This window comes from Carcharhinus amblyrhynchos, chromosome 12, assembly GCF_965287045.1.
Source record: "Carcharhinus amblyrhynchos chromosome 12, sCarAmb.v2.hapA, whole genome shotgun sequence".
Lineage (NCBI taxonomy): Eukaryota > Metazoa > Chordata > Chondrichthyes > Carcharhiniformes > Carcharhinidae > Carcharhinus > Carcharhinus amblyrhynchos.
In genome coordinates this window covers 1400553-1423073 of record NC_137335.1, presented here as the reverse complement: position 1 = coordinate 1423073, position 22521 = coordinate 1400553, and the positions used below count along the sequence as shown (strand labels likewise).

General features: G+C 42.1%; 1 protein-coding gene across 5 annotated transcripts in view; it reads left to right on the top strand.

Annotated features, from left to right (window-relative positions):
- Positions 1-22521, top strand: part of wdpcp (WD repeat containing planar cell polarity effector) — a 130936-nt gene that overhangs the window by 91743 nt on the left and 16672 nt on the right. For all 5 annotated transcript variants that reach the window (XM_080199954.1, XM_080199955.1, XM_080199956.1 and 2 more), the window contains one exon: positions 15976-16144. In XM_080199954.1, coding sequence (XP_080056080.1) covers positions 15976-16144 — 169 coding nt within the window. The remainder of the gene's footprint in view (positions 1-15975; positions 16145-22521) is intronic.

The following is a 22521-nucleotide window of genomic DNA, read 5'->3' as shown; positions in this document are numbered from 1 at the left end:
ATCAATGGCTTCCCTTCCCTGCTAGCTAAGGAATCCCTGAGTATTTACTCATAGACTCACTCCAGTTTGTCACCTGCATTTTTACCCTTATTCACAGACATGAGATCGATTCCATTGCTACACTATCTGCCCTTCCATCACCTGTCACAACCACTCCATAGGCTCTGAACCTTCACCGTGCTTATTTCAACTAAATTTGAGATGAGACATTATCTCCTCAGATCACGTGAATGCCAAGTGGCATTAAAGCTGAGGGCAGTAATGACTTACATTCATTACACTGGCATTGGAAGTGAATCAGATTGCCCTGGTAAAACTTCTTAGAGCAAAAAGCAGGCACCAGACACAGTCTGTCTACGAACTGTCAGGCTACTTGATTTGATAATGCACAATGGCTAACACACTTGCAGTATACCTGCTGCCTAGAATAATAAATTCTATGTTGTGAACCTCCTAAGCCCTCTGCCTACCTGAACTACCCAGTACTTGATATTGAATTAGGGCTGATTTTTAATTCATTCTAGCAGCATAAAGGGTTTGATTCAAGCTGATAAAGTTACAGCTTAAATTGGCATATTAGTTAAATTGGCATATTAGCCTTCAAAAGACTGAGGTCTTACCTGGTCAATAAAGAACATGAAATGGATGCGCTTTGTTCATAACTTCTGATGGATAACGTGAGGTTTAACATTCGCTCTAATCACTGTACTTTTGATTAACCCATTTGATTTGAACCAGCTATTTAGAATTAAACTATCTTCAATAGTGGAGCTTCAGTAGGTACTATTACATTTGCTGATCTGGTTGGATGTTTGGAAGAGTTGAAACGAGTGACAGCAACAATGCTAGGACTTGGGAGCTTTGTAATTGATGAGAAAAGACACACAGAATTCATTAAAGCCTGCTTTCATTATAGAAGATTGAGAAGGTCATGATCACAGGTGTAAAAATGCTGAAAGGCATTGATAATATGCATGTAAACATGTTATTTAACTTCTGTTGTGAGAGTAGAACATAAGGATAAGAGTACAGAACTAATAAGCCTCAAGCAAGACTTTATGGAAGTTTTACATGTGGTTATTCATTCCCTCAGATTAAACAGAGTTCACTATCGTAAATTGTACATGATCTGATAGTTGTGTGGTTACATTTCCAACTGTTGATTCTTGTAATATCTGTTTTATTACTGTTAGGTAGTTTTGTCTTTGCATATTGAGGGAATTATTTGCATTATTGGTCAATATGGTGTCAGAGATGAAGATTTTACTTTCTGAAGTTTTAGCAAATGGCAGAATTTCTAGATGCTTCAGAAAGACTCAAGTCTTTATTAATTCTTTTCACCATTTGTTTATCAAAAGGAGTTGAAAGTAGAATTAATTCTGCTCTTTTTAAAAGCAATGTGCATTCTCACAAGTTTTTTTTAAAAGATTCCCCCATCGGAGTTCTCCACATCTTCCCATCCCTCTGACTTTATTCTCCCATTAATACACTCTGATATCATACCTTTAAGCCACTACTAGCACTGACAGCCATTAACATTTTCTTTGTCTTGTGACCTACACCTCTGTTGCAATCTCTCCCATTAACCACTGCCCTTCTACTATGTTCCAGCTGCTCAACTCCCTCTGTGCATTATATAATCCAAGATAGTTCTCCCGCTCTTCAAGTACAGGCTCAAAATGTTAATTCTGCTTCTCTCTCCTCAGATACTGCCAGACCGGCTGAGTTTTTCTTGGATTTTTTCTTCTCCCCCCCCCCTCCCCAGAACAAAAGATGGTTTAATACGCTAGCCAGACATAATAAAGTAGTATTTGCCAGAAACTAAACAGTATCTGGGCATTTGAAAGTCATTGTTCACCATTAGGCTGAAAAACTCTTTGAATCTGTTAGTCTGTGAGATGGACAGGCTTTTGGCAGAGTGAGAACAGCAAGGATGCCTGTCAGCTCTTACAAATAGGAGGTTGTAGAGTCAAATGGCAAACATCTGTGAAATATAAGGGATTCTGGAGAGCATGTTTCCACCTTGCATTTTAGTACAGGATGCTGGGACTATTTAATCTAAGCAGACCAGATCCATAATACTTTTTTGATGTATATTGAACAGGTCCTGCTTTTCATATTTACAAGTTTTTATAAAGTGTTACTACTTTTTAATGAAAGTTAAAGAAAGTTAAGGAAATTAGAGGAAAAAAAGGCTCAAGTTTTTCAATTCTGTGTTTAACACTTTAAATGCACAATGTTCCTGCAATGTGGCAACAATCCTCCAATATACATTACTTCAGATTTAAAGATGAATGATGATGGGAACTTCCACAATGGACAGAATTGATTTCTGCTGTGTGCTTACTTTCTACCAGAGAAAGTTTAACCAGAGAAAGTTTTAGTGTCTGTATCCTATGGCTGCCTAAGTAGCATCCATTGACCTGAAGTTATTAGAATCTGTCTGTTTTGTATTCACCTAACCGCACATTCAAAGCCGATCAAATTAGCATATTTTTGAATTTATTATCTTTAATAGTATAAATAGACAGTGCAAGATACTGCTGAACTGTTGGTGGGCGGTATTTTCCAATTAACCAAGTTTGACCTGACATCTTTCGGGTTTCCTAAGGATAGAACTTAACATTCTTAGTTATTAGGAAGAAGAGACAAGGGTGTCCATGGATAAAACTGTATCGCTATCTCTTTCATTAACAAGATAGATTCTGTTTGTTAATTTTGGATGAAGGCTGTTGGTAATGATTCTACTTGCCCATTTACACTTCTTGTAGTCACATCATTTGTTTCTATACATGTCTCATTATCACCCCTTTTGTTTGCATCACCATCCCTTTGTCAGTTAATGTTTCACCCAATCACAGACCTTTTCCTTTTGCTCCATCCTCCCCTCCTCACTTTCACATATATAGTTTTTATTTCCGTTCTCCAGGTAAGTCATTAGTCTGAAACATTGGGTGAAATCTTTGCAGGGGTTAGGGACCATGGCCACCACCTGGAGAGTTGGCGAGATGGTTGGTAAGATTTAACAAGTAGTGTGCCACAGGGATCAGTAGTGGGACCTCACCTTCTTACAATTTATGTAAATATCCTGGATGAAGGGACTGAAGGCATGTTGCTAAATTTGCTAATGGCACGAAGATCGGTATGAAAGTAAGTTGGAAGTGGACATATGGAGCTTACAAGAGGTTATGTCTAGCATAAGTGAGTGGTCAAAGATCTGGCAAATGGAGTATAATGTGGGAAGATATAAAATTGCCCATTTTGGCAGGAAGAATAAAAAGAAGCATATTATCTAAACAGTGTAAGATTACAGAGCTTAGAGGTACAGAGGGATATGGGTGTCATAATGCATGAATCACAAAAGGCTAATGTGCAAGAGCAGCAAGTAATTAGGGAAGTTAATAGAATTTTATCATCTATTGCAAGGGGAATTGAGTACAAAATTATGAACGGCATGGTAGCACAGTGGTTAGCACTGATATCTCACAGTGCCAGGGAACCTGGGTTCAATTCCAACCTTGGGTTAATGTCTGTGTGGAGTTTGCACATTCTCCCTGTGCTTGCGTGGGTTTCCTCTGAGTGCTCCAGTCTCCTTCCACAATCCAAAGATGTGCAGGCTAGGTTCATTAGTCATAGAAAAATTGGTCCTTAGTGTCCCAAGATGTGTAGGTTAGATGGATAAGCCATGGTAAATGTGTAGCGTTACAGGGATAGGACTGGGTAGGGATAGGCCTCAGATAGATACGCTGCCAGAGAGCCAGTGCAGACTTGATGGGCTGAATGCCTCCTCCATTATTGGGATTCTGTGGTTCTTTGAGGGATTCAGTTGTGCAGAGCATTGGTGAAATCACATCTGGAATATTGTGTACACTACTGGTCACCTTATTTAAGGAAGGATATAAATGTGTTGCATGCAGTTCAGGGAAGGCTTACTAGACCAATACCTGGAATGGGCAGGTTAAGACTGGACAGGGTAGGTTTGTATCTGCTGGAGTTTAGAAGTGTAAGAGGAAACATATAAGATCTTAACATACAAGAGATCTTGACGGGTTGGATGTGGAGAGGATATTTCCTCCTCTGTAATTATCTGGAACCAGAGGCCTCTGTTTAAAAATAAGAGGTCACCTGTTTCAGACTCAGATGAGGAGAAATTTTTCTGAGGTTTGTGAGTTTTTGGATCTCTTCCTGAAATTGCGGTGGAAACGCAATCTGAGTATTTTTAACACAAAGGCAAATTCTTATTAAGCAAGGGATGAAAGGTTATTGGTGTAGGTGGGAATGCACAATCAGCCCCCCACTGAGGTGAGTCTATCTGTGCTGATGCTGAGTGCAGGCAGCAAGTGTAAGATCCAGACCGTTATCCTCTGAGGAAGAACACATGAGGACTTGTCACAGCTCTCTGCAACAGTCAAACCTGCAAATAAAACATAAAAACAATTACTGGACTGACTTTAAAGGCCACTACTGTTCATGAGTGCAGCAGGCAGCCACAGTAACCACAGTTGATGGGTAAGTGTAGTTCCTCCTGACTGTCCAGTGAAGTCCCACTGCCCCCCGCCCCCCCACCCCCCCACCACCCCCCCACCACCACCACCACCACCACCACAAAGGGTTAGCTTGTCCAGCTGTCCTTCCAGTTTTCACACTCCAGGGAAATCTGGATCAGGTGCAGAGGAAGATACAAGTTACATAAGAACATAAGAAATAGGAGCAGGAGTAGGCCATCTAGCCCTTCGAGCCTGCCCCGCCATTCAATAAGATCATGGCTGGTCTGTCGTGGCTCAGTTCCACTTTCCCGCTTTCTCCCCATAACCCTTAATCCCCTCTCTTATCAAAAACCCATCAACCCGCGTCTTAAAAATATTTAGCGAGGCAGCCTCCACCACTTCAACAGGCAGAGAATTCCAGAGATTCACCACCCTTTGAATGAAGAAGTTCCTCCTCAACTCCGTTCTAAACCGCCCCCCTTTTATCTTGAGGCTGTGCCCCCTAGTCCTACTGTCTTTTCTGAGCGGGAAGAGTCTTTCCACCTCTATCCTATCCATCCCATTCATCATCTTATAAGTCTCAATGAGATCTCCCCTCATTCTTCTAAACTCTAACGAGTACAAGCCTAATTTATTCAGCCTCTCCTCATAGCTCAACCCCCTCAACTCCGGTATCAGCCTAGTAAACCTCCTCTGCACTCCCTCCAAGGCCAAAATATCTTTGCGCAGGTGCGGTGCCCAAAACTGCACACAGTACTCCAGCTGCGGCCTCACCAATGCCCTATACAGCTGCAGCAAGACCTCCCTACTTTTATATTCAATCCCCCTTGCTATGAAGGCCAGCATCCCATTTGCCTTCCTGACCACCTGCTGCACCTGCAGGCTGGGTTTTTGCGACTCATGCACAAGGACCCCGAGGTCCCTCTGCATCGTCGCCTGCTGCAGTTTTTCGCCCCGTAAGTAATAGTCCTTCCTACCATTCTTCGTACCAAAGTGGACCACCTCACACTTGTCAACATTAAATTCCATTTGCCATTTCCTGGCCCATTCGCCCAGCCTATCTAGATCCTTCTGCAGACTCTCCACACCCTCCGCACAATTTGCCGTTCCCCCTATCTTGGTGTCATCAGCAAATTTCGACACCCTACACTCGGTTCCCTCCTCCAGATCATCTATATAAATGGTAAAAAGCTGAGGCCCCAGCACCGACCCCTGGGGCACTCCACTAGTCACCATCCGCCAATCCGAATAGCACCCGTTGACCCCCACTCTCTGCCTCCTATTTGACAACCAATCCTCTATCCACGCTAACACCCTACCCCCAACTCCATGTCCCTCGACCTTCTGCAATAACCTCTTGTGAGGTACTTTGTCAAACGCCTTCTGAAAATCTAGAAAGACCACATCCACCGGCTCTCCTCTATCCACCGCCCTAGACACATCCACATCGCCTCTGCGACTACGGAAGCTGGTGGGGAAGAACAATTTACATTTCAATGTCCAATGCCCCTACATTTCGTGTCCAGCTTTTCTCCTTCTTGATAGCATGAAACTCAAACTCACATTGCAGTGCAGAAGAAGTCAACACTAGATTCAGTTCCTTGGATGGACCTGACAGCTGCTCACCGTGATCACCTCTCTCGAGGCCATCTTGTTAATTTGTGATGGCTTTTTGCAGTCATCAGCTAGAATTGGAATCTTTCTGCATGCCTGAATGGCTTGGAGGAAGTTCTGCAACAAGCTTTCACTGAACCATGGGGTGCTGCTCTGGGTGGATTGTGACATCTCTGAAAACAGTTAAACTAATACATTGAGGAACAAACAAGGGAACAGGCATCTTGAACTGGGTATTGTGCATTGGCAATCTGGTTGTGAGAGAACCGTGGGAGTTAATGATCATAATATGGTAGAATTCTTTATTGAGGTGGATAATGAGGTAGTTGATTCTGAGGTTAGGGTCCTGAATCTCAATAAGGGTATCTATGATGACATGAGACATGAGTTGGCTATGACGGACTGGGAAAACATTGCCTCCCACTGTCCTTCCGCTAATGATGGACATTCAAGGAACAAATATGTGAACTGCAAAATTTGTTCATTCCTATTTTGCACAAGAGTGGAAAGGGAACTATGATCAAACTATAGCTTACGAGGGAAATAAGAGATAGTATTACAGTCAAAAAAGCTGCATACAAATTAGCAAGAGAAAGCAATAAATCTGAGGATTGGGAGCAGTTTCTTAATCAAGCCTTTGCTGAATTGTAAAGGGAAAATATGGTATGAAAATATGATGACAGGGAATGTAAAAACTGACTAAAAGTTTCTGTAGATGTGTAAAGAGAAAAAGATTGACAAAAACGAATGTAAGCCCTTTACAGTCAGAAATGGGGGAGTTCATAATGGGGAATAAAGAAATAGCTGAGGAACTAAATTCCTATTTTTCTTTTGTCTTCACAAAGACATGAATAATGTACCAGATGTTCTGAAAAACAGATGTTTTAGTGAGGAGCTGACGGAAACCAGCATCAATGGAGAAATGGTTTTGGGGAAATTGTTGGGATTGAAGCTGAATAAATCTCTAGGGCCTGATATTCTTCATCACAGAATACTTAAGGAAGTGGCCCTAGAAATATTAGATCCTAGTAGTAGGACAGCACACTGGTTAGCACTGCTGCTTCACAGCACCAGGGACTCGTGTTCAATTCCAGCCTCAGGTCACTGTCTGTGTGGAGTTTGCACTTTCTCCCAGTGTCTGCACTGGTTTCCTCCGAGTGCTCCAGTTTCCTCTCACAGTCCAAAGATGTGCGGGTTAGGTTGATTTGCCATGCTAAATTGACCCTTGTGTCAGGGGGATTAGCATGGTAAATATGTGGGGTTACGGGAGTAGGGCCTGGGTGGGATTGTGGTTGGTGCAGACTTGATGGGCCGAATGGTCACCTCCTGCACTATAGGGATTCTATGATTTCTTGTCATTTTCCAAATTTCTTCAGACTCTGGTTTGGTTTCTATACATTGGAGGGTATCTAATGTAAGCCCACTATTCAAAAAACAAACTATAGACCAGTGAGCCTAATGTCGGGAAGCTGTGAGAGTTCATTATCAAGGATTTCATAGCACAGCATTTGGAAGGCACTGGTATAATCATAGGATTTACAAAAGGGAAATCATGCTTGACAAATCTATTGGAATTCTTTGAGGATGTAACTAATAGAGTTGACAGGGGGAATTGGTGGATGTAGTCTATTTAGACTTTCAGAAGGCTTTTGACTAAGTCTCACATAGTAGATTACTTTGTAAAGTCAAAGCGCATAGGATTGCGGGTAGTGTCTTAAGATGGATGGAAAGCTGATTAGCAGATAGAAAGAGTTGGAATAAATGGATCTTTTTCCAGTGACTAGTGAGGTTCCACACGGATCTGTGCTAGGACCCAACTGTTCATATTACATATTAATAATTTGGATGAGGGAACTAAATGTATTATCTCCAGATTTGCAGATGATGGGAGTGTGGGCTGTGAGGAGGATGCAGAGATGCTTCAGTGATTTGGACAGACTGAATGAGTGGGCATGTGCATGACAGATGCAGTATAATGTGGATGAATGTGAGGTTATCCACTTTGTTAGAAATAATAGGAAGACAGATTGCTATTTGAGTGGATGTAACTTGAGAGTTGGATACTGGGTAAGACCTTGGTGTCCTCATGCATCAGTTGCTGAAAATAAGCATGCAGGTACAGCAGGCAGAAAAGAGGGCAAATGATATGTTATCCTTCATAGTGAGAGGATTTGCATATAGGGACAGGGATGTTTTACTGAATTGTATAGGGTGTTGGTGAGGCCACACTTGGAGTATTGTGTGCAAGTTTCAGTGTCCTTATCTGAGGAAGGATGCTCTTGCTATTGAGGGAGCGCACCTGTAACGTGCCAACTCTTTGCCTCCAGCCAGATTCACAGTACCTGCCCATTGCAGGCTGGTGGGGAGAATTCCAACCTGTATTACACCTCAATTTAATGAATTTTCTGTGCTCCTTTTTAAGTGATAAAATCTGTTTTTCTTTGCTGCATATCACCTTTACACAAAACAGAAAAATACATTTACAACATGACCTGTATATTTTATTTTTACTAAGCTTTGCTGTCTAATCCATCTCCTGGATTCCTTTCAAAAATGTGTTATGAACCACTTAGATGCCAAAATAACAGTGCGTGAACTGTCTGTAGTAATATTGTAATTCACCTCAGAATTAAAAATAACATAGAACCATACAGCGCAGAAGAGGCCCTTCGGCCCATCAAGTCTGTACTGACACATTAGAAACACCTGAACTCCCACCGAATCCCATCTGCCAGCACTTGGCCCATAACCCTGAATGTTATGATGTGCCAAGTGCTCATCCAGATACTTTTTAAAGGATGTGAGGCAACCCGCTTCCACCACCCTCCCAGGCAGCACATTCCAGACTGTCACCATCCTCTGGGTAAAAATATTTTTCCTCACATCCCCTTTAGACATCTGCCTCTCATCTTGAACCTATGTCCCTTCAACTAAGGGAACAGCTGCTCCTTATCCACTTTGTCTATATCTCTCATAATCTTGTACACCCTGATCAGGTTGCCCTTCAATCTTCTCTGCTCCAATAAAAACAGCCCAAGCCTATCCAACCTCTCTTCGTAACTTAAATGTTCCATCCCAGACAGCATTCTGGTAAATCTTTTCTGCACCTCTTCCAGTGCAATCAAATCCTTGTGATAATGAGGCGACCAGAACTGCGCACAATACTCCATCTGAGGCTTCACCAAAATTCTATATAACTCCAACATGACTTCCCTGATTTTGTAATCTATGCCTCGATTGATAAAGGCAAGAATCCCATATGCCTTTTTCACCACCTTACTGACATGCTCAACCACCTTCAGTGATGTGTGGAAAAACATGCCAAGGTCTCTTTGTTCCACAGAACTCACTAGTGTCCTACCATTCATTGAATACTTCCTTGTCAAAGTACTCCTTCCAAAGCGTATCACCTCACACATCTGCCACTTATCTGCCCATTTGACTATTCCATCTACATCTTCTTGTAGCCCAAAACACTTCACCTCACTGTTAACCACCTGGTCAATCCTTGTATCACCCCCAAATTTACTAATCCTACCCCCCACATAGTCATCAATGTCATTTATATAAATTATGAATAATAGGGGACCCAGCACAGATCCCTGTTTTACGCTACTGAACACTGGCCTCCAATCACTAAAGCAGCCTTCTGTTATCACCCTCTCTCCCATATTTGAGCCAATTTTGAATCCACTTTATCAAATTTCTTTGCATCCCATGTGCATTTACCTTCTCTACAAATCTCCCACGTGGGACCTTCTCAAAGCCTTTGTTGAAATCTATATAAGCTACATCGGCTGCACTACATCGGCCACCCTCATCTACATACCTGGCCATCTCCTCAAAAAATACAATCTAATTTGTTAGGCATGACATCCCTCTGACAGAGCCATGCTGACTATCCCTGATCAAAAATCATAGAATCCCCACAGTGCAGAAGGAGGCTATTTGGCCCATCGAGTCTGCACCGACCATGGGCCCTTTCCCCGTAACCCCACACTTTTGCCCTGATAATCCCCCTGACACTAAAAGGCAATTTACCATGGCAGTCAACCTAACCAGCACATCTTTGGACTGTGGGAGGAAACACACGCATTCCTCCCTGGTGGGCAGAGAGGAATTTAAAATTTGGGTCAGAGCCCCTGCAGTTTCCTCCCTTGCCTCTCACAGGAGTCCAGGGCACAATTCATCTGGGCCTGGATATTTATCTACTTTTAAGGTTGCCAGCACCTTATCCTTCCCTATGTTAATTTGCTCAATAACCTCAGTCTCTCTGCCTGAATTCCATACCATCATCCTCATTCTCTTGGGTGAAGATCGATGTGAAGTATTAATTCAATACTCTACTAATCTCCTCTGGCTCCACCCATAGATTGCCTCCTTGGTCCCTATGTTTCCCTGGTTATCCTCATCCCTTCTTTGGCCTCACTGGAAGATGGAGGTTGAGGGGAGACCTGATAGAAGCCTACAAGATTAAGGGGCAGGGACAGAGTGGATGGTCAGAAGTTTTTTCCAAGGGTGTAAGAGTCAATTGCTAGGGGGCATAGGTTTAAGGTGTGAGGGACAAGGTTTAAAGGAGATGTACAAGGCAAGTGTTTTACACAGGGTGGTGGGTGCCTAGAACTCGCTGTTGGGGCAGGTTGTGGAAGTATATATGGTAGAGACTTTTTAAGGGGCATCTTGACAAATACATGAATAGGATGGGAATAGAGGGATATGGTTCCTGGAAGGGTAGGGGGCTTTAATTCAGTTGGGCAGCGTGGTTGGTACAGGCTTGGAGGGCCGAAGGGCCTGTTCCTGTGCTGTAATTTTCCTTATTCTTTGTTCTATATTCCAATTAATATTGGGAAAGTTGAAATTATTGAATATAATAACCCTATTGTTATTGTTTTTACACGCCTCCACAAACTGAGCACATATTTGCTCCTTGAAATCCCGCTGACTACCTGGCGTCAATAATAAACACTTAACAATGTGGCTGCCCCATCTTTATTCCTAAGCTCTACCCACAAAGCTTCATTTAATGCTCCCTCCGATATATCATCTCTCCTTACTGCAGTAACGGACTCCTTAACTAATAATGCAGTGCCCCCTCCCCGTCCTGCCTGAAGGTTCTATATCCCAGAATGTTGAGTTGCCAATTGTGTCCTTCCTTTAACCATGTCTCTGTGATGGCAGCTATATCACACTTACACATGTCAATCATTGGCCTCAATTCATTCGTTTTACCTGCAATACTCCAGGCGTTAAAATAAAGGTGATGCAGCCTCGCCTTACTCCCTTGAAACCTAATACAGCTGCACTCCCTCGGACTTGTTCGTTTTGCTGTATGATTCCATGTCCTTATTCTGCTAACAGTCTGTGTCCCCTCCCCCTGCCAAATTAATTTAGACTCCGCCCAACAGCATTAGCAAAACATCCCACAAGGATGTTTATCCCGTTCTGGTTCAGGTGTAGGCTGTCCCGTTTGTACAGGTCCCACCTTCCCCAGAAATGGTCCCACTGATCCAGGAATTTAAAACCCTCCCTCCTGTTACAACTTGTAAGCCATGCGTTCATCTGCACTATCCTCCTATTTCTGTGCTTGCTGGCACATGGCCATGGGAGTAATCCCGAGATTACAACCCGAGAGTCTTGCATTCTAGTCTATTATCTATTCCCTGATTTCTTGAGGCAAGACTCCTTCTTTCCATCTATGTCATTGGTACCAACATGTACCATGGCTGCTTGTGGTGCCAGAAGCTTGGCTCTGTCTGCACTCCCTGCAGGAACCAGCATCTTCATCCGCCTCCAAAATGGGGTACCAATTTGTGAACAAGACCCCAAGGATCTCCTGAACTACCTGCTGCCACTTCTTGGACTGCCTGGTGGTCACCCAACCCCTTCCTTCCTCAAGCCCCTTCAGCTGCGATGTGACCACCTCCCTAAGTGTGCTATCCACAATGCTCTCAGACTCACAGATGCTCCACAGTGTCCCCAGTCGCTGTTCCAACTCCGAAACTCGAGCCTCCAGGAGCTGCAGCTAGACACACTTCCTATACACGTGCTGGCCCTAGGCGCTGGAAATGTGCCTGGCCTCACACATGGAGCAAGAAGAGTAAACCACAGCTTTGAGCACTCCTGCCATGATTAAACCCTTAAGTTTAAAAACTTTGAAAGATTTTTAAAAAGTAAAGCAAATAATTCCCTAACCTTACCCAAACAATGAGTTTCAATTTTAATATAGTTTGAAAATACCTACCAGGACTTACTCACCAATCAGCTGAGCCCGTTGGTCTCGCATTACGTTCTGTCCTGTAATGTCTGTGCCTTTTTCCTTTGGTCAGAGGAGGAGGGAGAGAGGGAAACGCCAGTGTAGAGTTTTGGGTGTAATCACTCTTTGACACCGTTCTTCCACTTCCCACTAAATGTGATGGCACTGACTTCTCCCAGTGAAGGCTCAGTGTCACCTCTGCTGGATCCAGGCACCCAGTTGGTGAGAGTTTGCTGGTTCTCAGACTGGTCACTGGATGGAGCTCTTTTATGATGACGATCAAAGTGAGGAAGCTCAGGGGGACCTTGCACAATGTTCAGTTTAAAACAGGATTGACTCTGCTTCTGCAGAAGACTGCAACCCCACCCACTCTTTTCTCCCCAATTGCAAATCAGGAAATGAAATAAATAATTAAAATGGAAAATAAAACCGTGACTAGAACACAGCATTTTATTGGATTTTCTCAAACCTTGACAAACAGCTTGGATTCCCTGGCCTTTTTGTAGATTGAATAACGTCAGTACAGTGAGTTTTAATTGTATTTAAACAGTGACACAGACAGCTGTAAAACAAAGATCAAAATCAAAAAACTCTAATTTGCTTCACATAAAATATGAGCCTCTAGTAATATATCTTGAATTGACTACTTGTACCACTGTTGGATTTATGTAGAATGTAACACACTCCAAACAAATGGCAGGGTGTTAACATTGACAGAAGCCTTTATGTAGGCATTGCGGTGTGCGTATATTAACATTTTGGATGTGCAGTCAGTTATAACATTTTTACTTTTAAACAGTATTTCATTCACATATTTGCAGGGTCGTTATTGTATGGACCTGCCAAAACTGTGCAAGAGAGTTTAGTAAAATAGTTCAATAGAAACATTTGGCTGTTTGAATACGATACCACCTCTTTCTGCTCCCCCTTCTCCTTTTATCATTTGATCCCCTCTTTAAAAAACTATCATAAAATCCCTACAGTGCAGAAGGTTGCCATTTGCCCCATTGAGCCTGCATCAACCATAATCTCACCCAGGCCCTATTCCTGTAACCTCATATGTTTACCCTGCTAATCCCCCTGACGCTAGGATCAATTTGTCATAGCCAATCAAATGACCCCACACATCTTTGGACTGCGGGGGGAAGCCCACACAGACATGAGAACGTGCAAACTCCACACAGACAGTGACCTGAGGCTGGAATTGAACCCGGGTCCCTGGCACTGTGAGACAGCAGTGCTAACCACTGTGCTGCCGTGCCTTTATCTAATTCATTCTTGAAAACAAACAATGTTTTGGCCTCAATTACTTTCTGTAGAAGTGAATTCCACAGGCTCACCATTCTCTGGATGAAGAAATTTCTTCTCATCTCAGTCCTAAAAGGTTGATCCCATATACCCTCAGACTGTGACCCTCAGTTCTGGACTCTGCCACCATCAGAATATCCTTCCTTCATCTACCCTGTTTAGTCCTGTTTGAATTTTATAGGTTTCTATGAGATTTCCCCCTCATTCTTATGAACTCTGGTGAACGTTATCCTAACCGACTCAATCTCCTCATACGTCAATCCCACCATCCCAAGAATCAGTCTGATAAACCTTTTCTGCACTAAAACTGCATACACTGTTCCAGGTGTGGCCTCACCAAGGCTGTGAACAATTGGAGCAAGACATCCCTGCTCCTGTACTCGAATCCTATTGCAATGAAGGCCATCATACCATTTGCCTTCCTTACCACCTGCATGTTTACCTTCAGTGGCTGGTGTACAAGGACACTCAGGTCTCATTGCATATTCCAAATGGTGAAACGTTACTTAGCCATTGGAAAATCTAAACTGTTCCTTATTGAAGCAGGTTGGCTGGTGATGAAACAATGAAATAAGTTTCTGATCCGATTGTGTATTCATGTGTTTTTGTGCAGATCAAGATGGGAAACGAAACATTTTTCACTTTTGACATTAATGCCAACACTGAGCATTCCCAGGTCAAATCTAGGCCCACAAGATACAGGTTGAAGCTCCGAATACTCTTCTATCTTCACCTCTGAGTTGCATTCCAAAATCACAGCAGTTTTGTATTATTCATCCATGCCTCCTAAACCCTGAGTTGAGACTGTATTTCAGATGGGGTTCTTAAAACTTGGCAAGAAACTTCAACCCTGTTAATCTTGGTTCAATTCAAAACTAGACCTCTGATAACTTGTACAGCATGTATATGCACTGCACAAGGTACTTTTTTTTTTAATCTCTCCCCTTTATGGCTGATTTTTCCCCTCTTTTCCTGAAAGCATTTACTCCTTGCAGTGATTTATATGGGAATCAGCTCATTTAAATGTCCATACTTCATCTGTTAATCCTAGAGATTGAACGTTTACAAGTTATTCCACTATGGGAGTATTACAGCTGATTGGTGCATACAGTCCTTTGCTAACTCTAAGTGTACATTCAGCAACGCAGGTGGGTCACTCGATGGCAAGGTAGGTGGGAACCCAGCCAAATGTTCCCTTCCTTGCTTGGCTCTGAGGCCAACTTCACTGCCACTGCCTGACCATGGCCATGAGGTGAGAGCAGATTGAAGCCAAGTCCATCCTGATTTGTATGGCTTCGATACTATTAACAGAGTCAGCTCATGACCTTAAAATATAAGCACCTCAATGATTCAACAGCTTGTAGACATCATGTACATTACACAATACAATTCACACAATGGGATTGCATTCTGGCTCAAGACTAGATGAATATGAAAAGTGTTTAAGGTACAAATATTTAGTTATTTTTGTTTAAAGGAATTAATGCAGTGCATGTGGGGACAAAAATATTTTTGACTTCTCAACTTCAAGACTTAAGAATTATTCACTTTCGGTATTCATTTAAATCTGGCAACTTTTCTCTGCTTTTAAAGTACTTCTTCAAAAAACCCACAGGAAATAAAAATTGTAAATTTGATTGGTTTACTTATGTTTTAAGCTGCAGATATATTGATATGAGGCATTGTCACTGGAGTCTATTTATTGTCTTAATTACTTATAACTATTCTCAGATTAAAATCAATCAATTTAAAATCACCATGTATCTCTTTAGTTAAAGGAATTTTAAAAAGTTAATTATTTTAGAAAGCATTTTTATTTGCGTTGTCATCAGCAGCTTCCACAATATCTCGATGTGCTTTGATTAATTTATTATCTTTTTAGTCCAGAAACATCCCCCAGGTTTAAATGTCTGTATTCAGTGTTCACAATGTAGTTTGCTCTGTTTTTACAGCAGCCAGTGCTGCCAGTGATAGAGGTCTTCTAGATCCATCTTTTGATTTCCTACCTGTTCCATTACCCTCACTGTTGGTCTTGTACTGTCATCCCTTTTATCATTTACTCTCTCCTGCCTTCCATCCCATTTCAGACCTTCCCTTTTACACTATGTCTTCATTTCCCCCTTTCCCTGTCCCCCTCTGTATTCATTTAAAACTGGATATATCCTTAATTTTTTTACATCAGCTTGAAACATTAATGCTGTTTCTCTCTCCACAGATGATGTCTGACCTGCTGAATATTTCTAGCACATTCTGATTATATTTGTGCTTTAAATCAATCTTAACTTTCTTTTCTCTTTCTCCTGTTATTCACAGAAACTCTGGAGTGCTTACAAGGAGGAGCTCCTTTGTCAGGAGACAGTACAGAAACCCCCCTTGTATCGTTTAATGCTGAAAGACCAAAGGGCAGGAATCCTTCTTCAGGTTCAGGTAGCAGCAGCAATCCTTCATTACAGCTTGGTGCACAGAACAATCCTTCCAGCCGGTGAGAAACCTGATTACACTATAACAAGTGATGCCAATCCAACCACTCATTCCTATGACTTTTTTAGATAAATGATATTTAAAATTATAGCTTGCACCGGGTGCGTTGGTATATATTGGTTTATTTATGGAATGCACAGAATATTTCTATGTCTATGTCTATCTCTATCAGTATGCCATAATGAAAGCCAATTACTGTGGATGCTGGAATCTGAAACCAAAACAGAAAATGCTGGAAAATCTCAGCAGGTCTGAAGACCTAAGTCCTTGTAATGAGGATGATTTTTTTCTTACGGATGGCTGGACAGAAGTGGGATGTCAGTTTTAGCTGAGAGTTTGCTGATGGCCCACAGTCTCCATCTTAGCCTTATGGATGCCTCACAGTGAGGATATTGCTTGTCAGCCGGTAAAACTGGCAATAGATCGCTGACTTTCCAGCATTCCTCTGTTCACATCTCTCTTGCTGTTCTCTTGTTGATTGGAAAGTCTTGACGATATTTTGATGATGAATTGCATTACCATCGCTGAATCCTCTACTAGCAACATCCTGGGGGTTACTATTGAACAGAAACTGAACTGGACTGCCCACACAAATACTATGGCTAGAGAGCAGGTCAGAGGCCAGGAATCCTGCAGTGACTAACTCATCTCCTGATTCCCCAAATCCTGTCCACCATTTATAAGACACAAGTCGGGACTGCAATGGAATACACTTGTCTGGGTGGCAGCAGCTCAAACAACACTCAAGACCCTTGACACCATCCAAGACAAAGCAAGTGTGCTTGATTGGTACCCAATCCATAAACATTGACTCCCTCTACCACTGACGTCTGTTTTGACAGAGAAGGAAACTTGTGGAGCCATTGTATAATACTGTTATTTGCATCATGTAGGAGGAAATGGAAGGTATCTGTCAGCTTAGCTAGACATCCATATTTCTGTAGCATCTTCCAAAGGACAGCTCAGCTCACCAAATTGAAGGCTTTTGTGAGATCAAAGAATGCTGTGTACAAAGGGATGTTCAGCTGTCTGCACTTTCCCTCAGGTTGTTGGGCTAATTCTTGGGCCCTTACTCCCTCCATTGTTAATTGTGTTCCCCCTTGAATGCAGCCATGCTACTTGCCTCAACATGGAATGAAAATTATAGGGTATTTCAGGCTGGAAGAATCTACTGATACAATCAGCTCTGCTTATCATACCCTGTCAGTCTTTCATTCATGCAAAAATCTGAAAATGGGGATTCCTGCAAGGGAGCCCACAATCAATCTCCAAAATCCAACAAAGGGGGAAGTCATTCTTTTCAGGAAGAATTGTGGAAGACATGCCTCTGTCCCCATCAACAGGGATGAAGTGGAAATAGTCGAGAGCTCCAAGTTTTTCGTTGATCATCAACAACCTGTATTGGTCCCCCCATGCCAACACTATAGTTAAGAAAGTCCTACTTTCTCAAGAGGCTAAGGAAATTCGGCATATCCACAACAACTCACCAGTTTTCATAGACGCAACCATAGAAAGCATCCTTTCTGGTTGCATCACAGCTTGGTATGGCTTCTGCTTTGTCCAAGACTGCAAGGAACTACAAAGGGTCGTGAACGAAGCCCAGTCCATCACGCAAACCAGCCTCCTACCCATTGATGCTGTCTACACTTCCCGCCTTGAAGAAGCAGCCAGCATAATCAAGGACCCTATACACCTCAGACAAACTCTCTTCCACCTTCTGTCGGGAAAAATACAGAAGTCTGAGGTCATGTACCAACCGACTCAAGAACAGCTTCCTCCCTGGTGCCATCAGATTTTTGAATGGACTTATCTCATACCAAGTTGCTCTTTCTCTACACCCTAGCTATGACTGTAACACATTCTTCACCCTCTCCTTTCCTTCTGAATGAACAGAGTGCTTTGTCTGTATAGTACACAAGAAACAATACTTTTCACTGTATCCCAACATATATATGACAATAATAAATCATAGAATGCCTATAGTGCAGGAAGAGGCCTTTTGGCCCATCAAGTCTGCACTGACAACAATCCCATCCAGGCTGTATCTCTGTAACCCCATATATTTTCCTTGCTAATCCCCCTGACACTAAGGCGCAATTTACCATGGTTAATCAACCTAACCCATACATCTTTGGACTGTGGGAGGAAACTGGAACACCTGGAAGAAACCCACACAGACATGAGGAGAATGTGCAAACTCCACACAGACAGTGACTTGAGGCCAGAATTGAACCTGGATCCCTGGTGCAGAGACGCAGCAATGCTAACCACTGTGCTATCCTGTGCTCTGTAATAAATTAGATCTTTTACATTCACAAGTACATCTCTTCTCCTTTGAATGCTTTGTATTCCAATAATAAGCTATGGAACCCCAGGTTACATGACCGTGAGGATCATATCAAAAATCATGCATAGTCATTGTGACATTGTTGTCTGAACATTCCAATATCATAATGAAACCGCTAGCTACTTCAGACAGGAGTTTCCACTGCTCGTTTCAAACCTGAGGCGAAACAAATATTAAATAGTCAGAGACTTTTCCAGACTGTTTTATGCTCTGTTCAGATGAGAAATGGACACAAAGAAATGTGGCAAAGTCCATTCAGTGCCATATCTGCTGAGACCTATAGATCTCTTTTAACTTCAACTATTCAATACCACTCCACCAATGGACTTTCCCTGTTACCTGCTTTTCTTTGTTGGATTTTTATCCTTATCTAAATTAAATTTCATCTGCCATTTTCACTGATTTATCAGCTGTGTTGCACTCATCTTGTAGTCCCTGAGTTCCCACCACAGATTCAACTCCCCATCACAGTTCACTCACCCACGATGTGAATTCGTATTGTGTTTCAGACTCCACATTCATATTGTTGCTGCTGCTGGTTACAGCCCACAGGATGAAAAGAGAAGATTACTTGGGAGGCTCCTAGCTCTTATATTCTTATTTGATACAAGGTTCAATCAATAGTTCGGAAATGCAGAAGTTGACTAACACCTGGCTCAGACATCACCATTTTGATTCCAGACACGATGGCTGGAATTTTACTGCTTTGCCCGCCCTGAAATTGGGGCTGGCGAGGCTTGCAGAACGGAATTCAGGTGGGATTTTACGAGCCTCGCCTGAATGAGATCATTAAATCCCGCCCATGGTGGTAAATTTTAAACCACAATCTCTTACACAGAAGCAATCCTGAAAATCTAGATTGAAAGTACAAAATACTAGACACATGTTACCTGCCAGCACCTGAAGGAGAAATTTCATCTGAACCTGAAACTGGCACTGGTATTGATGCACATCATCAACCAGCCTGCTTTTCACTTCCATTCAAATCAATGATGATTAGCTATTGTCACAGTGGGTGGTCACTTCACAATTACAGTTTTACAGCCAGGCATTGAGTTGAAGATCCATTTACTAGTTGTGTCAGCCGTGGTTCTATTGGTCGCCTAATATTCCCATGCTGATGTTTATATTCCCCCTTCCTTATCAAAGACCATCAGCATATCCTTCTATTCCTTTCTCCCTCATGCGTTTATCTAGCTTCCTCTTGAATGCACCTGCACTGTTCCCCTCAACTATCCATTGCTATAATTGGTCCTACAGTCTAACTGTGCTCTGAGTACAGAAGATTCTTCTGAATTCCCTATTTTATTTATTAGTGACTATAATTTATTCATGTCCCCTAGTTCTACTCCTGCCCGCAGTGGAAACATTACCTTGTCAAATTATTTCATGATCTTGAAATCCTTATCAGGCCATCCACTCGGTCTTCTCTCTAGTAGAGAAAAGAGCCTCACTCAGCATGTTCAATCCTTCCTCATACCCTCTTACCCTCTCACATGGTTTTGATATGATTCTAATTAATCTTTATTGCATCTTCTCCATTGCTTCTGAACAGTTCTAGTTCCCATTTTATAATTAGATGCACAGTACGCGAAGTGTACTCTGATTAAAATTTCCTCCAGGGTTAACATAACATATCTGCTTTTCAGTTCTATCCCTCTAGAAATGCTTTTTCTTTTTTATGACTTTATTAATCTATGTCAGTTCTTTATATTTATTTCTCCATCTGTACTCTACCACTTTTAAACACCTATTTTCCAAGGGTGGTGACAGAAAGGTGTTGGGGTACCTTCCCACCTGATTAAAGGCTCCTCACCACAGGGGAGGGCGCATGCCCAGTGTTCTCCTGTGTGTTGTCCTTTGCATTAACTATACAATCCAATTCAGTGACCTCCTTAAGGAACTTGGGTTTCCTCATCAATAAGTTACTGAAAGCTAACATCTAGGTGCAGCAATCAATTAGGAAAGCTGATTGTATTTTAGCATTTATCACAAGAAGATTTGAGTGCAGGAGTAGGAAAGTCTTGCTTTAACTATATAGAAACATGGTGGATCTCACCTGGAGTACTGCATGCAATTTTGGCCCCCTTATCTTGGGAAGCATATTATTTCCATAGAGGAAATGTTGTGAAGGTTCACTAGATTTGTTCCCAGAATGGTGGGACTGATCTATGAAGAGCAACTGGGGAAACGGGTATGTATTCTCTAGAATCTCAAAGAATGAGAAGTGATCTCATTGACATCTACAAAATTGTAAAGGAAGAGACCAGGTATGATGTTTCCCTTGGTTGGGCAGTCTAGAACCAGGGGGCACCATTTCAAGACAAGGGGACTGCCATTTAGGACTGAGATGAGAAATTATTTTACTTGAGAGGGTTGTGAATCTTTGGAATTCTCTCCCTCAGAGGGCTGCGGAGCTCAGTCATTGAGTATGTTTAAAGCAGAGATTGATATGTCCAAATATTAATGATATCCATACAAGGATAGCAATATTGTGGAGGAAACTGCATTGAAGTGGATGATCAGCTTTATCTATTGAATGGCAAAGCAGTTTTGAAGGGCTGAATGATCTGCTCCTGCTCCAATAAGAAATCCTGCTTCAGCTTCCTGACTCCAAATTGATAGGGGTGGTGAATTTATTAGTAATCCTTGTGGAATACCATTGTCAATCTGAATAACTAACTTTAACCCCTACGCTCTGTTTTCTAGCTTGCTATCCATTCTGTTATTTGTTTCCTGATGCTACATGTTCTATTCTGAGGTGCAAGTCTACTAAGCAGTACCTTATCAAAGGCTTTTTGGAAATCCAAATGTATTATGTTTACTGCATTATCCTTGTCCACTCTTTCTCATTACATTCTCAAAGAATTCTGTAAGGTTGAGCAAGTATGACCTTGACTTTTGAAATGTGAGAACTCTTTGTTTTCAATTTCTAGATATTTTTCTGTTACATCTTTGATTAACAATTCCATTATCTTTTACTACCAGTGTAAGCTAATTGGTCTACAGTTGCATGGACTTGTTTGACATATCCATATGCAGCAAGACTTGGACAACATTCAGGCTTGGCCTGATAAGTGACAGTAAGATTTGTGCCAAATGAGTGCCAGGCAATGATCACCTCCAGCAAGAGAGAATCCAACCATCTCTTCTTGACATTCAATAGCATGACCATTGTAAAATCTCCCATTATCAACGTCCTGGGGGTTACTATTGATCAGAAACTGAACTAGACCAGCCATATAAATACACTTGACTATAAGATAACAGGCTGGGAATTCAGTGGCAAGTAATTCACCTCCTGATTTACCAAAGCCTGCCCACCATCTACAAGGCACAAGACAGAGTGTAATGGAATATTCTCAGCTTACTTGGATAAGTGCAGTTTCAACAGCAACCAAGGAGCTGAACACCACTGTGAGGGACCAAGACCTTCCAATGTAAATTTTTGCAAACTAGAGATAGATAAGCTTTTTGATATTTTAAAAATTTTAAGACTGAAGGAAGATCTTTAAAGTGACTGAACCCATGTGTGCCTGTGACCCCTGAACAAAAGAAGCCAGCTGGCAGATTTAAGAAAGCTGGAACCTTGTTATCGCAGAGGAGCCATTAACTGTACAGCCCAAATTCATAGAGAGCTATACAAAGGTCATCTGTACTTAACCCAGGCTGAGATGGTGTCTGCTAAGACAAAGGACCTGCAAGCTTCCTTTCAATTCCTAATGGTTGATGCAATTAACAGTCTTCAGAACCCAAATGATGGATACACATCCTTTGTCAAAGGCCAGGTGGAGAAGTAGGAAGTCATGTAATGTGGGCTTCTAGCTTGTGGGACAAATAATATTGCCTTGCTGAACTGCATAGATAAGTCTGCTGTTTCCTGTCTAATTGGCAATCTCACAATACAGGAGCTCTGCCCAGGTTAAACACTTGGCCCCAATCCACACCGCTTCTGCTGGAAATTCTGTGCCATTACCTACAAGCCTGATTCATCTCAGCGTGCTAATCAATCTCCCTGTGTGAGGTCAACA